Source organism: Pseudophryne corroboree, chromosome 3, assembly GCF_028390025.1.
Source record: "Pseudophryne corroboree isolate aPseCor3 chromosome 3, aPseCor3.hap2, whole genome shotgun sequence".
In the NCBI taxonomy this organism is placed as follows: Eukaryota; Metazoa; Chordata; class Amphibia; order Anura; family Myobatrachidae; genus Pseudophryne; species Pseudophryne corroboree.
Window position 1 is genome coordinate 743,590,599 of NC_086446.1, and position 19,528 is coordinate 743,610,126.

The 19,528-nt window shown below is 48.7% G+C and overlaps 1 protein-coding gene across 6 annotated transcripts in view; it reads right to left on the reverse strand.

Moving 5' to 3' along the window:
* The window catches only part of R3HCC1L (R3H domain and coiled-coil containing 1 like), a 201,581-nt gene that overhangs the window by 163,659 nt on the left and 18,394 nt on the right, over positions 1 to 19,528 (reverse strand). For 5 of the 6 annotated variants that reach the window (XM_063962297.1, XM_063962299.1, XM_063962295.1 and 2 more), the window contains exon 3: positions 986 to 3,592. In XM_063962297.1, coding sequence (XP_063818367.1) covers positions 986 to 3,592 — 2,607 coding nt within the window. The remainder of the gene's footprint in view (positions 1 to 985; positions 3,593 to 19,528) is intronic. The other variant, XM_063962300.1, reaches the window with a different exon arrangement.

Sequence of the window (19,528 nt, forward strand, 5' to 3'; positions counted from 1 at the left end):
GCGTCCAAGCATTTTCAGGGAGGGTGTCTGACCTCAGCTCCGGCCCCGATCAGCCTGTTCTCATCACACTGTAGGAGTAAGTCCTGGGCTGCGCAGAGACTGCACACAGTGGATTTTCACAGCTCTGCATACACATGCGATCACACACTTGCACTGTGAATTTACACTCCCCCTGGAGGCGGTGACTATCTGATTGCAGGTCAGCAAAATTAGCAGCCCAGCGATCAGATCTAAATTGCCCCCTCTGTGCAGCACCTGTGGAGGTATGTGATCTAGAACTGCAGGAGATCCTGCCCCGTGACTTATGTAGGAAAGTGGCTGGAACTGCAAATATATTTAACTGGAAATATGTTTTTTTTTATTCTCTGGATTCTGCATTTGTAATTGCTACAGGTGTATCCGCATTGTCTGCAGGACAGCCTTGCACAACAGTCTCTTACTTAGGGACTAAATGAGCCTGCCGCAGACTCCAGCTGTCAATGTTATCTGTACGTCACAATGATAGAGTATTACATATTCACAGACGGCTGTATATCGGACCATGGGACTGAGCCCTAAATAGCACTCAGGGATCCATGAGCCCAAACTCAATGCTGGTAACAAAAATTATATTACAGTTCCATTTAAAAATACTTTCAGGTATGTTCCGTGCATTTTTAGCGGAGGCTGAACAGACCGTGAAAGCAGCTTAGTCTATTGTTTGTCTGGAGAAATGAGTATAGTTAGAGCTGAGTGAATCCTGTGATTGTAGAGGTAGTCAGGGCCTGATGAACACACAACAGGTGGATGTAAGCATGTTTGTGGACATATGACAAGTTATAGAAGCTAAGGGGGACCATCTGGAGAAGAAGTGACAATGACATTTTTACTATGTAGATATTGAGATCAGAAAAATAAAAGGGGTAAAGATGTAATGTAGTAATCTCAGCAGAAACACGCTCTTTGCCTGGTGTTAAAGAAAAGGGTATGTTGCATTAACATTTACCTCTTCTAGAAGGCGAGAGTCAACACAATCCCCGTCATCATTGAACAGAGCATCCCAGCTCTCATCACCATCCATGTTCCCTCCACACGGAGCCCCATTTCCATCAGGTGGTGTGGAAGCAGTAACGCAATGCCTCGTTCCGTGGCCAGCTTTCAGATCATCTCTGCTGCTTGGCGGCAAGCTCCCCTTCAGAACACAGTCAGACCCAGTCACCGTCTTATATTCCAGTGTTTCCTTCAGATCTTCCGAGCAGTTCAGGTCTATCCCCAAGTTAGAGTCAGTGCCCACCCCAGTCAGAGCCGACTCCGCACTCTCCACAGCTGGCAAAGACTCTGTACTCCGCACAGAGGGCACCTGCTCCGCAACTACTGGCTCTGCAATTTCCTCCATCAGCACCAGAGGCTCTGCACTTGTCACAGCAGGTAACAGATCTGCAGGTGCCACTTCCTCCTTAGGAACTACATCAGGCATTTGTGGGCACTCTGTTGTTGCCACAGCTGGCACAGCCCTTGTTACAGCAGGCACAGACTCTGCAGTAGCCACCTGCTCCTCATGCACCACAGAAGGGACCTGTGGGCACTCTGCATTTGCCACAGCTGGTTCCAGACTCGTCACAGCAGGCACAGACTCTACAGTAGCCACCTGTTCCTCATGCACCACAGATGGGACCTGCGGGCACTCTGCATTTGCCACAGCTGGTTCCAGACTCGTCACAGCAGGCACAGACTCTACAGTAGCCACCTGTTCCTCATGCACCACAGATGGGACCTGCGGGCACTCTGCATTTGCCACAGCTAACGCTAAACTCGTCACAGCAGGCACAGACTCTACAGTAGCCACCTGTTCCTCATGCACCACAGATGGGACCTGCGGGCACTCTGTTGTTGCCACAGCTAACGCTAAACTCGTCACAGCAGGCACAGACTCTACAGTAGCCACCTGTTCCTCATGCACCACAGATGGGACCTGCGGGCACTCTGCATTTGCCACAGCTAACGCTACACTCGTTACAGCAGGCACAGACTCTGCAGTAGCCACCCGTTCCTCATGCACCACAGATGGGACCTGCGGGCACTCTGCAATTGCCAACGCTACACTCGTCACAGCAGGCACAGACTCTGCAGTAGCCACCTGCTCCTCATGCACCACAGATGGTACTTGCGGGCACTCTGCAATTGCCACAAATGGCTCTGTACTTGTCACTGCTGGCCCACTCTCTGCAGTACCCTCCTTAAGCTCTACAGTAGGCAACAGCGGGCATTCTGGATTTGCCACAACTGGCGAAAGGCCTGCACTTTCTATAACCAGCCCTGCTTCTGTACACTGAATATCTAGCACGTTCTCTTCTACACCATCTCTTTTGCATTCAGTTGTGATTATGCCCCTCAGTTCCATACCTTCATCATTTAAATAACCGTAGCCGCCTTCACTCTCAACCTCCTCTTTTCCATGAGCGCCACTAACATTTTGTGGTCTAATGTGAGGCGTGTCCTGATGCGCTGACCAATCAGAAATATGTACGTTATGTAATTCACCTTTGGTGCTCTGAGTCGGGCATGCTTGTAAAAGAACGCTGCTTTCATCTGCGTCCCTGCTACAGGGCTCAATAACACAGACAACGGAACCGTTGTCCTTCTCCATGAGATCTAACGCATTCTCTACTGCTACAAGACACAGAACTAGTTTTCTTTCGACATTATGGTCTTGCTTTGCGCACAAGACTGCATTACCCGTGTTCTCCGTGTCGCCTGCGCAGGCTCTAAGCCCCACGCATGGGTCTTTAGCGGCGTCGCTTGTAGAGATTACTCCGACGCTATCTGTGTTGTGCAATAAGGCTCTGCTCTGTACTTCCGCCATGTCTACGTTTGGTGCTTTGTGCTTACAGGGATTATGTACATTTTTAGATGGTGCCCCTAATATTGCCTGCTGACATACAGACGCTGAGCCCCCAGTTACCTGCTCCATGCTGCTTGAGAACCTGGCTAAGCTTGGAGAATGCATGTGATCACTTCTCTTTAACTCTGCCACACAAGGCGCTGACTTTCTAGACCCTTCCTTGGCTTGCGCTTTCCTCCTGGCCCTATCCCGTTCCTCCTTACTCTCTGCTGACACTCTTCTACAATGTTCATACCGCTGTGGTATCCTGTGGCTGTCAGACTTGCCGCAATCAGCATCGTGCTCCTTTGAAAAAGGAACACCGTGAACTGTGGCGGTGGAATCAATGCGAGTTGCAGACAGGCTGCTTTCTATGGAGCCCAGCGACCAGTTCTCATTAATAAGCAGGCTATTATCAGCGTCACGTGAGGAATCCCCTTCTGCCGCTATGTATACTGGTGCCCTGTCTTTGTGTGTAGCCTCTTTCTTTGAAGACAGGGATTTTGCAAGCTCCAAGTCTACGTCTTCCCTGTGTTCATGGACTCTAGACACGGTCTCTACGGTGACGTTCCGGTGTCTGTTTTGGATGGGAGTGTTATTAGTAGAGGAGGTGAGGTCTTCGGCTGAGTTTTCGCGGGCACCGTTTTCGTCTCCTGTATGTCGCATAGCCTTTGGCACATATAAGGCTTTGTCGGGCCTTCGAATTCGAGGTCGGTATTTCTCCATTGTATCCTGTGTAATAAGAGAAAATAAAAAGGTTAGTAAACATACTAGGTAGGTAGGTAGGTGGATGCTGTTGCGTCTATTGGCAGTCGCCCATCTGTAACAAATGCTGCTACACTTCCCTTGTGTACATCCGTGTGTCCGAATGTGCGTGTGCATCGCTAGATACTGAAATACTGGATTGGCGTACCATCGGTACTTGCATCAGCTCGATGGCAAATGCAGTTTCTCCATATGGGGGCAGATGTATTTACCTGGAGAAGGCATAAGGAAGTGATAAACCAGTGATATGTGCAAGGTGATAAAGGCACCAATCAGATCCTAACTGTTAATTTACATATTGGAGCTGATTGGCTGGTTATCACCTTGCACATATCACTGGTTTATCACTTCCTTGTGCCTTCTCCAGGTTAATAAATCTGCCCACGGTCTCTTATGTGAACTATGTCCGTGTGTTCACGCCCAGTGACCACCCAGGAATGCCCATCACTTTCCAAGACATTTCAGATACCGTGCAACTTGATCGCAATAGTGCCACAGAAGGCTTGATATATCTCCCCCTTAGCCTCTTCTTAAGCTTCTGTAATTCATAAAACTTACTTGCAAAAGCCGCTGCTTCTTGGCGTGCTTAGCCCAGACATTTTCAACGGCAATCGGGTTGATAGATGATCGCAATTTTCAATTTAAGAATTAATCACTGAGCAAATTTACCACCAAGTGCATTTCATACCCCCCCAGCAATGTCCGCTGAATCCCAACATCATAGAATCCCAACATCATACAATGCTTCCGTCAATAAATGCGTGCAACGTATTTGACAAGATAGGCCTGTAAGGGTGCGGCCTAGAAGAGCTACACTGTCTAGATCAGGGCTGGCCAAACCGGTCCTCGAGATCTACCAACAGTTCACATTTTCCAGTCCACCTGGCTGGTGCACAGGTATAGTCATTACTAATTAAGATGTGCTGCATTCATTCCTAACTGACAATTCTACAGATCTCCAGGAGGCCTGGAAAACATGAACTGTTGGTAGATCTCGAGGACCGGTTTGGCCAGCCCTGGTCTAGATAGACAGTCATTAGGTCGACCCCATGCGGTCGACATGCATTAGGTCGACAGGTAAAAGGAAGACAGTGGGTAAGGTTGCAAAAAGGTGCAAAAAGTAGACAAAAAAATAAAATAGAAAAAGGTAAACTTTTTTTTTTGTTTGAGTTTTTTTGGGTGTCGTTTTGTATGTTTCACCATATCTAAGCACAATCAGTGGAAACATGTCCCCTCGCAGACTCGCTTCACTCGCCATGCTTCGGGCAAGGGTCCCAATTCAGACCTGATCGCTAGCAGGCGATTTTTGCACTGCTGCGGTCAGATAGTCGCCGCCTACAGGGGGGTGGGTATTTTAGCTGTGCAAGTGTGAGAACGCATGTGTAGTAGAGCGGTACAAACAGATCTTGTGCAGTCTCTGCGCAGCCCAGGACTTACTCAGCCACTGCGTTTACATCAGCCTGTTCAGGGCCGGGATTAACATCAGACACATTCCCTGCAAACGCTTGGACACGCCTGCGTTTTTCCAAACACTCCCAGAAAACGGTCAGTTGCCACCCACAATCTCCTTGCATAGGCCCGTGCAAATGGATCCTTCGCACAAACCTACCGCTGAGCGGCGATCCGCTTTGTACCCGTGCGACGCGCCTGTGCATTGCGGTGCATACGCAGTTTAGATCGCCGGCTGTACGAAAACGCAGCCTAGCGATCAGGTCTGAATAAGCACCAAGGTTACGAGTCCCAATTGTAGTCCACCTGTGTAGTAAATCAAGCAAAATTGGAAAAACATGACCCACCCCAAAGCGTGTCGACAATTTGTGTGTCGCCCATTGTCATGTCATCCTTCTGACCCTGTCGACTAAATGGTGTTGACCTACTGACTGTCAACATAGACACTGAAACCCTATACGCTGGAACCAGATTGGTAATATCGATTTCAAGCACCTCAACGATTTGTATTGCCTGACGTCCCTGGTTCTAGCAGTTCCTTTATTTATACATAGGTCTGTGCCCATGTCGCAGCCCATAGCGGACTCTGGTGGTCATTCCGAGGTGATCGTAGCTGTGCTAAATTTAGCACAGCTACGATCTTCTTCCCTGATATGCGGGGGGACGCCCAGCACAAGGCTAGCCCGCCCCGCATGTCAGTCTGCCCCCCCCCACACAGAAGTGCAAAGGCATCGCACAGCGGCGATGCCTTTGCACTTTAGGACTAGCTCCCGGCCAGCGCAGCTTTAGCGTGCTGGCCGGGAGCTACTCATCGCTCCCCATCACGCAGCCGCTGCGGTCTGCACCCCGTTCGGTCTGGCCGCGCATGCATTGGCCGGACCAAACCCACAAAATGGCGGACAACCGCCGTCGTTCCGCCCTCTCCCGCCCAGCGATCGCCTCTGCCTGTCAATCAGGCAGAGGCGATCGCATCCCTGCTACGGCCTTCGGCCGTCTGCCATGCGCTGGCGCAGTACGGCGCATGCGCAGCAGGGGCCCGTTCGCTCTGCTGCGTTAAAACGCATCGAGCGAAGGTGTCGGAATGACCCCCTCTGTGCAGACATATACTGTAATGAGCTCACATTGCAGACAACTCTGAGAACTTCACTAAAAATTTAGACATTCATTCCAATATTATGCCTGATTACTGAGGATTTACTATGGAAAGAAAATGTAAAAAATGGGTGTGAATCATAGGGTTGACAGTAACTAGGTCGACCACTATTGGCTGACAGTGACTAGGTCGACACGGTCATTAGGTCTACATGGGTTTTTTGTAGAGATGAGCGGGTTCGAATGGAACGCCAGAATTAACGCCAGCTTGGTTTTATCTGGATTTTTCTTATTGGCTATCCAAAACACGTGACGTCTGTGAGCCAATAACATGCCGTTTTGAGAACCGAGTAAAACCGAACCCGCTCATCTCTAAAAAAAAAATTGTGTCGTCTTCGTAAAGTAACCGGGAACCCCAATTAGTGCACCGTGTCCCCTCACATGGCGCGCTTCGTTCGCAAGTTACAATTCCCAATCGTAGTCCACGTGGATTGTAAAGTATGAAAAAGTTTTTAAAAATGACGATAAAAAAAATGTGAAAAACTCATGTCGACATTTTTATGAGTTGACCTTTGCCACGTCAACCTAGTGACCATGTCAACCTAATGCATGTTGACCAATAGTGGTCGACCTAATGAGTGTCAGATTACCTCTAACCGCACAATACACAGTGGATAAAAGCACCAACATCTTCTGCATTTATAATGGTAAAGCTACTGACAATTTTATTTATTTATCCTAACTTGCTAAATATTTGGAAACGCATCAGGAAAGGAAGAAACAAATCCTTGACCTTGATTTTCTCCCTGGTGTAACATTTACACTCAGGCTGGAACTGATAACAAGGCGGCATCATGCCTTGCCTCTGCCAGGGGACCCGCTATCCTCGGTCGTCCTGTACAGAGGGCACAATAAAGCTGCATTATAGAGAACGTAAAAACACCATACTGAGCAACCGTTTAACGTTACAGATTCTGTGCTGTGCACTTAACACCGCTAAACCAACACACATTAATAAGTGTACAGGCATAGCACATCATAAATGCACACGGATAATTAAACTTAACGAGGCTCACTTACAGTCTAAGCAGGGAGGCTCGGTAGTTTCATCAACAGACGGTCCCCTTACATCTGTTCCCACCAATCCTTCCTGCTAATCAATTCCATCTACGTTACACCCTCATAAAGGGAACATAATTCAGCCAACCTATAGAAATGACCTTATGGGGGGATCTATCATTTCTCTATTGCTTTGTATAAAATGATATAGGGGGTCATTCCGAGTTGATCGCTCGCTAGCAGTTTGTAGCAGCCGTGCAAACGCTATGCCGCCGCCCACTGGGAGTGTATTTTAGCTTAGCAGAAGTGCGAACGAAAGGATCGCAGAGCGGCTACAAAGTTTTTTTGTGCAGTTTTAGAGTAGCTCAAAACCTACTCAGTGCTTGCGATCACTTCAGACTGTTCAGTTCCTGTTTTGACGTCACAAAAACGCCCAGCGTTTGGTCAGCCACGCCTACGTTTTTCCTGCCACGCCTGCGTTTTTTCGAACACTCCCTGAAAACAGTCAGGTGACACCCAGAAACGCCCTCTACCTGTCAATCACTCTGCGGTCAGCAGTGCGACTGAAATGCTTCGCTAGATCCTGTGCAAAACAACATCGTTCGTTGAGCCCATACGACGCGCGTGCGCATTGCGCCGCATACACATGCGCAGAACTGCCGTTTTTTAGCCTGATCGCTGCGCTGCGAACAAATGCAGCTAGCGATCAACTCGGAATGACCACCATAGGCACCTAAAAGGGAAGATGACAGTAGGATATGGGGTGGGTTGGAATGCTTACCAAACCTGTCTGGATCACGGCTGCCAGGATGCCACTGTCGGTCTCCTGACCATCAGCAGGCATCCTGTTGGCCAGCATTTTATACCCAACCCAGGTTTACCATACTATCCCTTTCATTTGGTACACTCGTCAATTACACAGGTGGCTGCTTAACACAAGCCTGAATTTCACCTAGGTTTAATCAGCCACTGGACCTGTGTAATTCATGAGTGTCCCGGTTTAAAGGGATAGTAGGGTAAGCCTAGATTACTGTATATAATACAAGTAGCCTAATGAGCTGGCATCTTTACCGACAATACTGGCATCAACTGCTTCAGATATACAGACCTGTAAGTCACCCTAGGCATGGTTTAAAGCGTTACCAAAGCATCCCTGAAAAGGCGATTTAGGGGGGCACAGAGCCAGGTGGATTAGCTGCATACTGGAGAAGCACATGCTGAGTAAACACGAAGAAGAAATAATAGCCAACATGCAGGCTCTGAACACCAACAGGTTACATATATGAAGTAGAAGATATTAAAACACATGCAGATGGCAGTACGTTAGGAGAATTGCAGCACTTCCACTTTAAGCCAGTACTGAGAACACCCACTCGGGATCCTGCTGACAATATCTTATTGCTTAATACAGAGTATGTCAACTTATTAAATCATATGGTATAAATTGATCATGTACCGTTATGCCGTGGACGCAGGCAGGGAGCTGTAGACGTTTATTGACGGAGCGCACAGGCTATTCTGTTTGTAATTATTCCTTTCCAAGACCATGACACAGTAACAAATCCTATCTGGAGAAAATAATCTATGCGCGATAGATTTTACCTACGTAATTAGCAGAGTGTTAATGAGACGACACAAGTCAGCTCAGACATTGATCTCTCCACTCAGGGCCCTGTGAATGCAAATTCTGCAGGAGACATTTCCAGCCGGATCACCTGTCACATATTAATTAATCCAACAAAACCCCACATTGGAGGCCTCATCTCCCAACATTACATTGGGGCGTGCAAACTGTATAGAACGGGTGGTCTTCTGTTTGCCGGCGGTCGGGCTCCCGGCGCTCAGTATACCGGCGCCGGGAGCCCGACAGCCGGCATACCGACGCTTATTTTCCCTCGTGGGGGTCCACGACCCCCATAGAGGGAGAATAAAATAGTGTGGCGCGCGTAGCGCGCCACCGTGCCCGTAGCGTGGCGAGCGCAGCGAGCCCGCAAGGGGCTCATTTGCGCTCGCCACGCTGTCGGTAAGCCGGCGGTCGGGCTCCCGGCGCCGGGATGCTGGTCGCCGGGAGCCCGACCGCCGGCCAGCCGTAGTGAACCCGTATAGAACCACAACACCAATCAGTGAGAGGCCTTTAGCAGCCTCGTGGAAGTTAAGAGAATGAAAGCAAGCGCCTGATTGGTTCTTCTGTAGAATGCAGATCTTGTGCCTATATGCAAGGTCAGTAAATCAGGTCCCTAGTACAGAGGTTCTCAAACGCTGTCCTTGGGGCACCCCAGTGGTCCAGGTTTTAAGTTTATCCATGATTGCCCACAGGTGACAATTAGCACCTCAGTCAATTTGATTTAAGATCTGTGCTGAGCCATGGATATACCTAAAACCTGGGCCACTGGGGTGCCTTAAGGACCGCGTTTGAGAACCACTGCCCTAGAAAATAGAGCCATAATTGATTATTTTGGGTCTAGTATGAAATACAGACAGTCAAAATCCCGAAAATAATTGACCAATGGTCAAAATCCCGACAAGGTCAAAATATCGACATTTAAAATGTCGACAGGTCGAAATACAGACATTAAAAATGTCGATAGGTCAAAAAGGCGACACAAGGTTTTCATTGTTTTTTGGTGTGTGTATGTCGACACAGGTGTGCCTTGTCCCCTCGTATGGCTCGCGCTTAGGGCACGGTCCTTTGCGTATATTCCCCCTTCAGGTCCACTGGGATGGTAAAGTATGAACAAGTCGGTTTCAATGAAAAAAAACTCATGAAAAACTCATGTCGATTTCTTGACCTGTCGACATTTTAAATGTCGGGGTTTTGACTGCCGGTCAATGGTTGTCGTGATTTTGACCGTCGTGATTTTCATTGTCGGTAAATTGACAGCATCCCGATTAGTTTATATGTACAGGTTGAGTATCCCATATCCAAATATTCCGAAATACGGAATATTCCGAAATACGGACTTTTTTGAGTGAGAGTGAGATAGTGAAACCTTTGTTTTTTTTATGGCTCAATGTACACAAACTTTGTTTAATACACAAAGTTATTAAAATATTGTATTAAATGACCTTTAGGCTGTGTGTATAAGGTGTATATGAAATATAAATGAATTGTGTGAATGTACACACACTTTATTTAATGCACAAAGTTATAAAAAAATATTGGCTAAAATGACCTTCAGGCTGTGTGTATAAGGTGTATATGTAACATAAATGCATTCTGTGCTTAGATTTAGGTTCCATCACCATGATATCCCATTATGGTATGCAATTATTCCAAAATACGGAAAAATCCGATATCCAAAATACCTCTGGTCCCAAGCATTTTGGATAAGGGAGACTCAACCTGTATAGAAGTATAACAATTAATTTACTTCAAACCAGAGGCTATATCATTTATTTTGGTATATTTTATAGAACGTTTATTTTTTTTAAAGCAAAAATGCAGATTTAAAAAATGTTTTTTGAATTACAAAAAATAGGATTTTAATACCTACCGGTAAATCCTTTTCTCATATTCCATAAGGGATATTGGGGAAAACTAGTACGATGGGGTATAGACTGGGTCCAAAAGGAGCCAGTGCACTTTAAATTTCTTCAACTGGGTGTGCTGGCTCTTCCCCTCTATGCTCCATCCCACAGGCAGAGACTGCTGCAGCACCACCTGCCCAAACTGGAAATCCTCTTTGGCCAGGGTATCAAACTTGTAGAACTTCACAAAAGGTGTTCTTCTCCGACCAGGTAGCAGCTCGGCATAGTTGCAAGGCCGAGACTCCATGGGCAGCCGCCCAGGAAGAACCCACAGACCGTGTAGAGTGGGCCTTCAGAGACTGTGGAACAGATAAGGCTGCAGACACATAGGCCTGTTGAATAGTAAGCCTAATCCAACGGGCAATGGAGTGCTTAGAAGCAGGGCAACCCTTTTTCTGCGCATCATAGAGCACGAACAAGGAATCCGTCTTCCTGACCCGAGCTGTGCGCTTGACATAGATCTTCAAGGCACGCACAGCACCCAATGCCTTTGGAGGAGCAGAGGCATCAGAACTGGACGGAACCACAATAGGTTGATTCAGGTGAAACGCGGAGACAACCTTCGGCAGGAACTGCTGTCTAGTCCTGAGCTCCGCTCTGTCCTCATAAAAGACCAAGGGGGTCATTCTGACCCGATTGCACGCTGCATTTTTTCCACAGCGTAGCGATCGGGTCAGAACCGCTCATGGCCTCCCGTCGCTGCGCTACGAACACCTCTGCCTGATTGACAGGCAGAGGCGGTCGATGGGCGGGAGGGGGTGAAACGGCTGCGTTTGGCCGCCGTTTCAAGGGCGCGGTCTGGCCAACGCAGGCGTGGCCGGACTGTGTGGGGAGTGGCCCGCAGCGGCTGCGTGACGTCACACGCAGCCGCTGCGGGCCAGGGAGCATAGAGTAGCTCCCGGCCAGCACGCTAAAGCTGCACTGGCCGGGAGCTACTCTTGAAGTGCAAAGGCATCGCCGCTGTGCGATGCCTTAGCACTTCTGCAGGGGGGGGGGGGGGGGGGGCACTGACAGGCTGGGCGGACTAGCCCCAGGTTGGGCGTCCCCCCCCCCCCATGTCAGAGTTCATGATCGTAGCTGTGCTAAATTTAGCACAGCTACGAGCACCTCGGAATGACCCCCCAAGAACGGACTTTTACACAATAAGGCCCCCAATTCTGAGACACGTCGAGCAGAAGCCAGGACCAGTAACATCACCATCTTCCAAGTGAGGTACTTGTCTTCTATAGTCATCAGAGGTTCAGACCAGGAGGACTGCAGAAATGCTAACACAACATCCAAATCCCAGGGTGCCGTAGGCGGCACAAAAGGTGGTTGGATGTGGAGTACCCCTTGCAAGAAGGTCTGAACTTCTGGCAACACTGCCAATTTCTTCTGGAAGAAAATGGAGATGGCTGAAATCTGGACCTTAATGGAACCCAGACGTAAGCCCTTATCCACATCAGCCTGCAGGAAACGTAAGAAACGTCCCAAGTGAAACTCAGCAGGCAGATATGTGCATTCCTCGCACCAAGAGACATATCTCCTCCAGATATGATGATAATGTTTTGACGTCACAGGTTTCCTGGCCTGAACCATGGTAGCAATAACCTTTTTGGAAAGGCCTTTGTGAGCTAAGATGTTCCGCTCAACCTCTATGCCGTCAAACGAAGTCGCCGTAAGTCCGGGTAGCCGAACGGTCATTGTTGAAGATCTCTTCTGAGTGGTAGAGGTCAAGGGTCTTCTACGGACATGTCCAGAAGATCCGCGTACCACGCCCTTCGAGGCCAGTCCGGGGCAATAAGAATTGCCTGGACTCCCCGTTTTCTGTTTCGCTTGAGCACCCTTGGGAGCAACGGAATCAGAGGAAACAGGTAGACCAGCCGGTAATGCCAAGGCGTCGTCCATGCATCTACTGCCCTCGCCTGAGGGTCCCTGGTCTGTGAGCAATACCAGGGAAGTTTCTTGTTGAGACGTCTATTTGTGGGCAACCCCACCAGTTGATGATCTGCTGGAACACCAGATGGTGGAGTACCCACTCCCCCGGGTGGAGATAGTGACGACTCAGGAAGTCCGCCTCCCAGTTGTCCACACCCGGAATGAAGATTGCTGACACGGCTCTTACATTTCTTTCTGCCCAGAGGAGAATCTTTGACACCTCTCGCATGCAGGCTCTGCTTTTTGTCCCTGCTTGTCGATTGATATACGCCACCGCTGTGACGTTGTCCGACTGTACCTGGATTGCATGATCCCGGAGTAGAGGAAAGGCTTAAAGCAGAGCATTGTAGATCGCCCGAAGTTCCAGTATGCTGATCGGGAGGAGGATGTCGTGGGCTGACCACCTGCCCTGGAACTGCGCCTCTTGGGTGACAGCTCCTCATCACCTCAGGCGCACATCTGTCGTGAGGAAGGTCCAATCCTGAATCCAGAAACTCCAGCCCGCCAGGAGATCGGAGGACTGTAGCCACCACAGGAGGAAAATCCCGGCCTGAGGTGATAGCTGATTGATCTGGCGCATCTGTAGATGTGAGCCGGACCACTTGCTCGGGAGATCCAACTGAAACGTTCTGGCATGGAACCTCCTGTACTGGATGGCCTCGTATGAAACAACCATCATGCCTAACAATCTTATGCAAAGATGTACGGACACTCGAGTAGGTCGGAGCACCATGCGGACCATCTCCTGAAGTGTTTTCACCTTGTCCCCTGGTAGAAACACCTTCTGGGCCACAGTATCCAGCAACATTCCCAGGAACAGGAGCCTCTGAGTTGGCTCCAGGTGGGACTTCTGTAAGTTGAGGATCCACCCATGGTCTGACAGAAGATGGATGGTGCGGTCGATATGGAGTAACAAAAGCTCCCTGAAGGTACCACATTGACCCCCTGGACCCAGAGTTGAAACATCATCTCAGCCATCACCTTCATGAATACCCTCGGGGCTGTAGACAGGCCGAAGGGCAGTGCTTGAAATTGGATGTGATCATCCAGCAGGGAAAACCGTACATACGCCTGATGAAGCGGCCAAATCGGAATATGACGATAAGCGTCCTTGATATACAAGGAGACCATAAAATCCTGATCTTCCAGGCCCGCAATCACTGCCCACAGGGATTCCATTTTGAACTTGAACACCCTCAAATAAGGATTCAAGGATTTCAGATTCAAAATGGGTCTGACCGAACCGTCCGGTTTCGGCACCACAAACAGGTTTGAGTAAAACCCCTTGCCACACTGCGGTAGTGGTACTGGAACAACGACGTGGGACTGAACAAACTTTTAAATAGCCTGTTGCAACGTAACTTGCATATCCTCCAAAGCTGGTAAGCCTGATTTGAAAAATCATTGAGGGGGGAGTACTGTCGAACTCCAGCCTGTAGCCCTGAGAAACAAGATCTATGCATCCTGGCAATAAGCCTCCCAGACGCAGCTGAAGTGACGCAGTCAAGCTCCCACCTCGAGATCCCCTTGGGGTGGGTGGGCACCATCATGGTGAGGCCTTAGTGGAAGCAGAACCAGTGGACTGTTCCTGAGAACTGGTGCTTGCTGGTTTTCTGGACTTACCTCTGGTGCCTCTAGTCGCACTGGAGGCACCTCTGGCCTTAGATCGAAACCTGTGAGACTGAAAGGACTGGACAGACATCCCCGGATAGCAGCGTCTTGCCGGCGGGGCCCCAGAGGGGAGAAACATAGAGGGCACCCAAGCAACTTCATAACTTTTACCATTTGAGTGACTCATGAAACACAAATATATATATATATATATATATATATATATACCCCCCCTAACTGCGGAGGAGGAGCATGGCGGAGGTTCCTTGCAAGTTTGTGGCTGCATTTCAGCAAATGGAGTTGGGGATTTGGTCAGGATTAATGGTGTCCTCAATGCTGAGAAATACAGGCAGGTACATATCCATCATGCCATACCATCAGAGAGGCGTCTGATTGGCTCCAAATTTATTCTGCAGCAAGAAAACAACCTCAGGCATACAGCCAATGTCATTAAGAACTATCTTCAGCGTAAAGAAGAACAATGAGCCCTGTAAGTGATGATATGGCCCTAATCTCAATATCTTCTAGTCTGTCTGGGGTTACATAAAGAGAAGAATTTGAGCAAGTCTACATCCACAGAAGATCTGTCGTTAGTTCTCCAAGATGTTTGGAACAACCTCCCTGTCAAATTTCTTCAAAAACTGTGTGCAAGTGTACCTAGAAGAACTGATGCTTTTTTGAAGACAAAGGGTGGTCACAGCAAATACTGACTTGATTTAGATTTCTCATCGTTTCTTTAATTTTGCATTTGGTTAATTGATAAAAATAAACTATTAACACTTCTATTTTTTTTTTTTTAAAGCATTCTTACTTTGCAGCATTTATTTCCCACACCTGCCTAAAGCAACAGTCTTTCTTCATCCGCACAGCAGGAGCCTTGCATAGTACAGAGGAAGCAGGCCTGGGACCGAGCACAGCTCAGTCTGGAAGCCTAGGCAGCTATTAGCATAGAGACGAGAGGGAGCACAGAGGAATCCCTGTTTTCTCTTTACTAAATACACAGTGTACAAGTCACGATCTATTTAAACAGAGGGGAAACTTAGGACATGGTAACAGATTCTTCTGACACAGCTCCCCCCACCTAGACACACTGCCTGCCACTGTAATTTCGTGCAGTAAACCATAATGCAGTGTCTTAACTAGGAATACCACTGACACTGCTGTCCTGGTTGTCCAACCATCACCGATGAGAATATTAGCTATCAATGTTGTCACTAGTTCCAAGTGTATTGAGTACGAAGTGTATCAGATGCTGTCTCAGTGGTTTGGGTTTAGTTCTGAAAGATGGTGGCTGCCAGTGTGCACGGCTCACGGGTGACCTTGAACGCCCCACTCCGATCCAAAAATACTACAGAACATCCCAAGAGCAATAAGCTCCCAAGGCTTCATACACACTGGTATATGCAATGTCTGTTAAAACACAAGTAAAATAAACTAAAAAAAAAAAGGCATATAAACCCCTTTACATATACTATGTATTACTAGTAAGGGGACCCAGCATATGTCTGGTCACCTCATTACGCCCTGTCCATGATGTATTACTTGCTCCTGCTGCGGTCTTCCCTGTCGCTGCAGTGACAGCCCTTTGGGGAAGAGGGCGGTGCATGCCTTGGCCCCCACTGCGTGTTTTGGAGTTGGAACAGACCATAGCTGATTATTATATAGGCTACTTTGACCAGGTCACCTTGATCCGCCCACTTCCCCGCCCCACACTGCACTGTAAAAACATATATCGGACTAGTCACATACATCCCAAGAGCACATATTTAAAAGGGACAGTCCAGCTTTGAGAACTCGTCCCTCCTTCCCGATTTGTGCAATCCAGACAGCTTTTTGGTAGGTATGTCCTGTTTACTGGTACTCTGCTAAGCGCAGCAGCAGTGAACAGGGGGCTGCGTGCTCCTGTACCGGTGTGCACAGCAATACGGGAACTTTTAGGGGAGAGGAATGGGACGGGACGTCAGCCCAGAGAACTGTGCAGCCACAACCCCTTGCTTGTCCCACTCAAGGTGCTAGAAAAGGTGAAAATATGCATATTACATTGATGGTAGTGTTCATTCTAGAAATTTCAGTGGGCAGGGCGCCGGATTGCGGGGGCATGTGTGTGCGCATGCGGCTAAGCCACATGCGCTCCCGAAAAATGGGTTTGGCTATGTAAAATAGGGGGCATGGCTATGCACCATCATTAAAGCGTGCGGTGCGGCCCCACAGACGCAACTACAGGGGGCGTGGGCGGAGTCACTGTTGGGGGCGTGTCCAGCACCTACAGAGGTGTTGGGCTTCCCCCAAGCTCTCTCACATCGCGTGAATGGATGCAAGCTGGGAGGGCAGGAAGCGGCCGGCTGTTTTAGCAGGGCGCTGCAGGAAGGGCAGGGCGGATTTTGCCCTTAAAAAAATGGGTGGTGCGCGACGCCCTGCAAAAACAGGCCAGCGTGAACACTAGATGGGCAATTAACTTGTATTGCTAAAGGCGGCCATACACTTATGCGACTTTTCTGAGAGAGAAAAGCTGCATAATAATAATAATAAGAATTTACTTACCGATAATTCTATTTCTCGGAGTCCGTAGTGGATGCTGGGGTTCCTGAAAGGACCAAGGGGATAGCGGCTCCGCAGGAGACAGGGCACAAAAGTAAAGCTTTCCGATCAGGTGGTGTGCACTGGCTCCTCCCCCTATGACCCTCCTCCAAGCCAGTTAGGTACTGTGCCCGGACGAGCGTACACAATAAGGGAGGAATTTTGAATCCCGGGTAAGACTCATACCAGCCACACCAATCACACCGTACAACTTGTGATCTAAACCCAGTTAACAGTATGATAACAGCGGAGCCTCTGAAAAGATGGCTCACAACAATAATAACCCGATTTTTGTAACTATGTACAAGTATTGCAGATAATCCGCACTTGGGATGGGCGCCCAGCATCCACTACGGACTCCGAGAAATAGAATTATCGGTAAGTAAATTCTTATTTTCTCTATCGTCCTAGTGGATGCTGGGGTTCCTGAAAGGACCATGGGGATTATACCAAAGCTCCCAAACGGGCGGGAGAGTGCGGATGACTCTGCAGCACCGAATGAGAGAACTCCAGGTCCTCCTTAGCCAGGGTATCAAATTTGTAGAATTTAGCAAACGTGTTTGCCCCTGACCAAGTAGCTGCTCGGCAAAGTTATAAAGCCGAGACCCCTCGGGCAGCCGCCCAAGATGAGCCCACCTTCCTTGTGGAATGGGCATTTACATATTTTGGCTGTGGCAGGCCTGCCACAGAATGTGCAAGCTGAATTGTATTACACATCCAACTAGCAATAGTCTGCTTAGAAGCAAGAGCACCCAGTTTGTTGGGTGCATACAGGATAACAGCAAGTCAGTTTTCCTGACTCCAGCCGTCCTGGAACATATTTTCAGGGCCCTGACAACATCTAGCAACTTGGAGTCCTCCAAGTCCCTAGTAGGTGCAAGGCACCACAATAAGCTGGTTCAGGTGAAACACTGACACCACCTTAGGGAGAGAACTGGGGACGAGTCCGCAGCTCTGCCCTGTCCGAATGGACAAACAGATATGGGCTTTTTTGAGAAAAAAACACCAATTTGACACTCGCCTGGTCCAGGCCAGGGCCAAGAGCATGGTCACTTTTCATGTGAGATGCTTCAAATCCACAGATTTGACTGGTTTTAAACCAATGTGATTTGAGGAATCCCAGAACTACGTTGAGATCCCACAGTGCCACTGGAGGCACAAAAGGGGGTTGTATATGCAATACTCCCTTGACAAACTTCTGGACTTCAGGAACTGAAGCCAATTCTTTCTGGAAGAAAATCGACAGGGCCGAAATTTGAACCTTAATGGACCCCAATTTGAGGCCCATAGACACTCCTGTTTGCAGGAAATGCAGGAAACGACCGAGTTGAAATTTCTTTGTGGGGCCTTCCTGGCCTCACACCACGCAACATATTTTCGCCACATGTGGTGATAATGTTGTGCGGTCACCTCCTTTCTGGCTTTGACCAGGGTAGGAATGACCTCTTCCGGAATGCCTTTTTCCTTTAGGATCCGGCTTTCCACCGCCATGCCGACAAACGCAGCTGCGGTAAGTCTTGGAACAGACATGGTACTTGCTGAAGCAAGTCCCTTCTTAGCGGCAGAGGCCATAAGACCTCTGTAAGCATCTCTTGAAGTTCCGGGTACCAAGTCCTTCTTGGCCAATCCGGAGCCATGAGTATAGTTCTTACTCCTCTACGTCTTATAATTCTCAGCACCTTAGGTATGAGAAGCAGAGGAGGGAACACATACACCGACTGGTACACCCACGGTGTTACCAGAACATCCACAGCTATTGCCTGAGGGTCTCTTGACCTGGCGCAATACCTGTCCCGTTTTTTGTTCAGACGGGACGCCATCATGTCCACCTTTGGTATTTCCCAACGGTTTACAATCATGTGGAAAAAACTTCCCGATGAAGTTTCCACTCTCCCGGGTGGAGGTCGTGCCTGCTGAGGAAGTCTGCTTCCCAGTTTCCATTCCCGGGATGAAACACTGCTGACAGTGCTATCACATGATTTTCCGCCCAGCGAAAAGTCCTTGCAGTTTTTGCCATTGCCCTCCTGCTTCTTGTGTCGCCCTGTCTGTTTACGTGGGCGACTGCCGTGATGTTTTTCCCACTGGATCAATACCGGCTGACCTTGAAGCAGAGGTCTTGCTAAGCTTAGAGCATTATAAATTTACCCTTAGCTCCAGTATATTTATGTGGAGAAAAGTCTCCAGACTTGATCACACTCCCTGGAAATTTTTTCCTTGTGTGACTGCTCCCCAGCCTCTCGGGCTGGGCTCCGTGGTCACCAGCATCCAATCCTGAATGCCGAATCTGCGGCCCTCTAGAAGATGAGCACTCTATAACCACCACAGGAGAGACACCCTTGTCCTTGGATATAGGGTTATCCGCTGATGCATCTGAAGATGCGATCCGGACCATTTGTCCAGCAGATCCCACTGAAAAGTTCTTGCGTGAAATCTGTCGAATGGAATTGCTTCGTAGGAAGCCACCATTTTTACCAGGACCCTTGTGCAATGATGCACTGTTTTTAGGAGGTTCCTGACTAGCTCGGATAACTCCCTGGCTTTCTCTTCCGGGAGAAACACCTTTTTCTGGACTGTGTCCAGAATCATCCCTAGGCACAGCAGACGTGTCGTCGGGATCAGCTGCGATTTTGGAATATTTAGAATCCACCCGTGCTGTTGTAGCAGTATCCG